This window comes from Asterias rubens, chromosome 1 (assembly GCF_902459465.1).
Source record: "Asterias rubens chromosome 1, eAstRub1.3, whole genome shotgun sequence".
Taxonomy (NCBI): Eukaryota; Metazoa; Echinodermata; class Asteroidea; order Forcipulatida; family Asteriidae; genus Asterias; species Asterias rubens.
In genome coordinates this window covers 2,569,572-2,574,032 of record NC_047062.1, presented here as the reverse complement: position 1 = coordinate 2,574,032, position 4,461 = coordinate 2,569,572, and the positions used below count along the sequence as shown (strand labels likewise).

The window sequence follows — 4,461 nt, the reverse complement described above, 5'->3', positions numbered from 1 at the left end:
TATACTCACTAGTTTTGCTTCGTTATAGATCAGTATTTATGGTTTGGATGATGAAAAATAATAACGATTTGTTGAATCTGTTCCGTTTCTCGACTCTTACACTGGAAAACAATTCAAAAGTCGCGACACCAAGGCCTAGTTTCGCTTTTGTAAGAAACTTTTTATTTTTTTTATTTAAGCAGAAGGAAGTATGTGGCTGCTTGAATACGTCATGGTCAATATTAACACGAAACCCAGGTGGTAAAATGTATATAAAAACCTGCTTTGTTTACTTTTCAGTTCGATCCGCTTCATAAAATGTATTTCGAAATGTCAAAAAGCATGATCCCGTAAATGCTATTATTCAGAGACTGTTGTTAAGGTCTATTATGTTTGCTGGCCTGCAAGGGGCTTTCCCCCATTGGACCCAGACTTGGTAAAGTTCTCACGCTATCTCTCCCTGCCACACAGTAGTTATGACTACATAAGTATTAATCAAAATGGAACCGACAGGTTTGCTGCATGTTTTGATCTCCGTGTCTCTAGTCACCCAGGGCGTGGCGTTCTTACCTAGCCACACTCAAACGCTCCCAGACACGGACTATACTTTAACTGTTCTTACTGAAGCCAGTATCCTCCAAGTAGTAGCGAGATACTTTGAAGACAGCAATCCTGACCGGTATAGTGCAGGGGACTTGACGAATCTGGACCCACTGAATCCTTCAAGTCTGTTCATGAAACATTATGGCGGTAAATGTAAAAGTTGTTTCTTTCATTGGTGCCAGGACTAATATATGATTATTTTTACACAATATCAATATTTTAAAGCCATTGGACCCTTTCGGTAAACAGTATTGTCCAAGGCCCACACTTCGTGTATCACACCTTCTATATCAAATAACAAACCTGTGAAAATTTGGGCTTAATCGGTCATCGGAGTCGGGAGAAAATAACGGGAAAACCCACCCTTGTATCCGCGCGTTTCGCCGTGTCATGACATGTGTTTAAAATAAATCTGTAATTCTCGTTAACGAGAATTTATATTGTTTTACTGTTTTCTCAAAAAGTAAAGCATTTCATGGAATAATATTTCAAGAGAAGTATTTCACCACTACCTTCTGTAAACACTGTAAGTTATTTGTAAATCTGTTAATTTTTTTTTTCTGTACCGATGGCTTTAAGGAACCTCCAGGAAACGTTATAGCAACTTGTCAAGCATTTTATTGGGTTTAAAATTAGTATTCAGGGGCCTTATTCAATTAAAATTAGTATTCAGGGGCCTTATTCATGAAGCCCTCGTAAATCGGTCACTTACGTGGCTCTAAGTAAGACGTTAGTAAGACTTTAGTAAGCCCTTACGTTTTATTGTGTGTGAAAGGAAAACCAGCGAATATGCACGAAGACTTCACGCGCATGCGCACGTGGCGGTTTCAGTTATCCGGCGTGTTCAGTTTTCCGGGTGACCTGTCAGATACTGCCGCGAGTACCTTGGCGAGTACTGTAGTTCTCTCAGCAGTGACCCCCAAATTGTTTATATTACGATTCTTTTCTGTGTAGTCACATAATCTCTTGCCCCATCTTTACATGTATTCATGGGTACAACTTTAGGCAGGTCACACTCTGCTTGCATAAAAAAACAACGCAGCTACCGGAGGGTAATGGATGACTCAATACGGCACTAAAAATGGACTACTTTCGCTTGCTGTGCGCAGGCATCGCATGACGTAATGCTACCGTATTTGGTCATTCGGAAAACTGAACACAGCGGAAAGTTGAAACCGCCACACCGGAAAACACACGCGTACGGACATCGTACATGTACATGTAACATGTATACTGAACATACCATGGAGGTGGAAACATACAGAGCTCAAGCACTCGAAAACGGATAAGTTTTACAGAGTTTCTTACTTTATTACGCCTTTTAACCAAAAAGGTATTTATGAATGGGAATGATAGGGTAACTACTAGTTCTTTCACGGTCGTTTAAAACCTTGCATGGTCGAATTGCCGTGTGATAAAGGCCTTCGTCTTCGGCTTGCATATCACCCGGCAATTCGACCATGCCTGTTGTAAACGAACATGAAAGAACTAGTAGCTACCCTATATTTAGTATATTATTCACTTATGCAAGCGTGGTAGCATCTCTGTGGTCGTAATAAAAACGCAACACCGTCGGCAACCATTTTGAAGTAGAAAACCGCTAGGTCGGCATTAGTCTTGGTGTAATCGTAGAAGCAGTAAAGTTGAGCGTAGTCTTCAATTTACCAAGTTGCTTGATTTGACGGCGATCATACCCCGACTTGATACTTTTTCGACATGATCTTCGTAAGGTCTTAGTGCTGTGTGAACGGGGTATAAAGGAGACTGAGTCTCAATCAAAATAGTTAAAACAAAGAACCCGGAAAGGAATTCTAAAACTAGGACTGGGAAACTGTACAATAGGGGACAATGTTAATTATACCAGGACTAAATATAAAGAAAGAATAAAAGATGTCTTCACATAAATGTAAAAATACAATGTGCGTTTTGGTTTGTGTTTAGAATGTGCATCATGGAATAAATTTGTGGGCGCCATCAAGACGATAACAGACAACAATATTCGTATATCCAATGACCTTCGAAATACGGCAGAATGGCATTTCAACGGAAATCAGATAAATGCAGGTACGTGTTTTATTGAAGTTCATATCTTTATAAAAAAAGATCACCACTCGACCAAAACTCAAAGATGTTATGTATGAACAAATTGTTTAATTTTAATCTAGATCGCTTACTGACTATGACGTTCATACTCAAACAAATTTTACATGAGAAATGTTTCTACTGAAAATTAGAGACTGTGTTTATTGCGGGCTGAAAACTGTGCAAACTGTGCACGATTTTCACTCTTTCTCCCGACTCAACGGATTAGGCCCAAATTTTCACTGGTTTGTCAATTCACAAAATAATGAACACTGTCTATAACTACTTTGTCAGCTCTATGTAGATTTGGTTTTGTACCATAGTTAAAGACAGTGGACACTATTGGTAATTGTCAAAGACTAGTCTTCACAGTTGGTGTATCTTAACATATACATAAAATAACAAACCTGTGAAAATTTGAGCTCAATCGGTCATCGAACTTGCGAGATAATAATGAAAGAAAAAATACCCTTGTCACACGAAGTTGTGTGCGTTTAGATAGTTGATTTCGAGACCTCAAGTTCTAAACTTGAGGTCTCAAAATCAAATTCGTGGAAAATTACTTCTTTCTCGAAAACTATGGCACTTCAGAGGGATCCATTTTTCTCAATGTTTTATACCATCAACCTCTCCCCATTACTCGTCACCGAGAAAGGTTTTACGCTAATAGTTATTTTGAGTAATTACCAATAGTGTCCACTGCCTTTAAAGTCAACCTCAATCTTGTTTGGCACCAGCCTACGGACAAGTACGATATCTATCACCTCAGACAGGCTGTATTTTGGGGAGGAGGAGCTGGTCGATATGAATGAAGTTCTTTTCAAGTCAGTTTGTGACAAACAAAACTGACTCTTGTATTTATCAACCAACGTCACTTATTTACAGGCCATCAGAAAATGAAGAGCATCCGCAGCCGCATTCTACAACAGCTAACAGTTGGAGATGAGAACGCACCAGACTATGACGTAGCTCGTATGGATTGCGGTCGGTTCCTTCATTTAGCGCATAGTTTCTACTCGAATACCAACTGGATTGAGCTGAACGGGCAGATAGACCCGGATGTTTACTTGGGTAAAAACTCTAAAAATTGAATTCAATGTTCAATAGTTTGAAACTCATTGGTAATGACAACCTTTGAAATTAACTCGGGTGTGTGGTGGCTGCTTTAACGTTACAAACTAAGTGTGGACCAGAGAACAAAGTCCGATTGAGCTCAAATTTTCACAGGTTTGTTATTTTATGCATATGCAGAGATACACCAACTGTGAAGACTAATCTTTGACAATTACCAATAGTGTCCACTTTCTTTAAACAACCTCCTTCAACCTATGTTATTTCCAATTTAAGGGACAGAATCTTGACTTTCCTATTGGACGCCGGTGTCCCAGGAGGAACTTCTGCCTCCGGAGATTCCCATTATGGGAAATTAACATGGGGTGGAGGATGACTCAAAAGAGGGCGCTATCAGAAGAAGTTTGTTCATAGTTTGCCATGTAGGAGGATCGAATCTTCGGGGGCACAGTATCTCCTACCTTACCGGCACACACACCTCTGGATTACATACCACGAGGGTGTTTCCCCCCTATTTACACTTAACAAAGTTTTCAGTTACGTAATAAAATAATTATTCCAACTTAATCTGGGCAGATTTGATGTACACCAAGTAAAAGGTATAAACCGTTTCTATTTTTTTGTTTTTGTTGTTGTTGTTAAGGCATCACTAACAACTTAGAGTATCCAGATTGTCCGTCAAATATAGCAACGTGCCGAGACTGTGAAGGGTCGACAAACTCGTAA

General features: G+C 39.5%; 1 protein-coding gene across 1 annotated transcript; it reads left to right on the top strand.

Annotated features, from left to right (window-relative positions):
• The first annotated feature begins 479 nt into the window (after positions 1-479).
• Positions 480-4,461, top strand: LOC117293245 (von Willebrand factor A domain-containing protein 7-like). Its single transcript, XM_033775470.1, has 4 exons — positions 480-729; positions 2,524-2,646; positions 3,550-3,735; positions 4,379-4,461. The coding sequence occupies exons 1-4, from the start codon at positions 480-482 to the stop codon at positions 4,459-4,461; spliced, it is 642 nt and encodes a 213-aa protein (XP_033631361.1).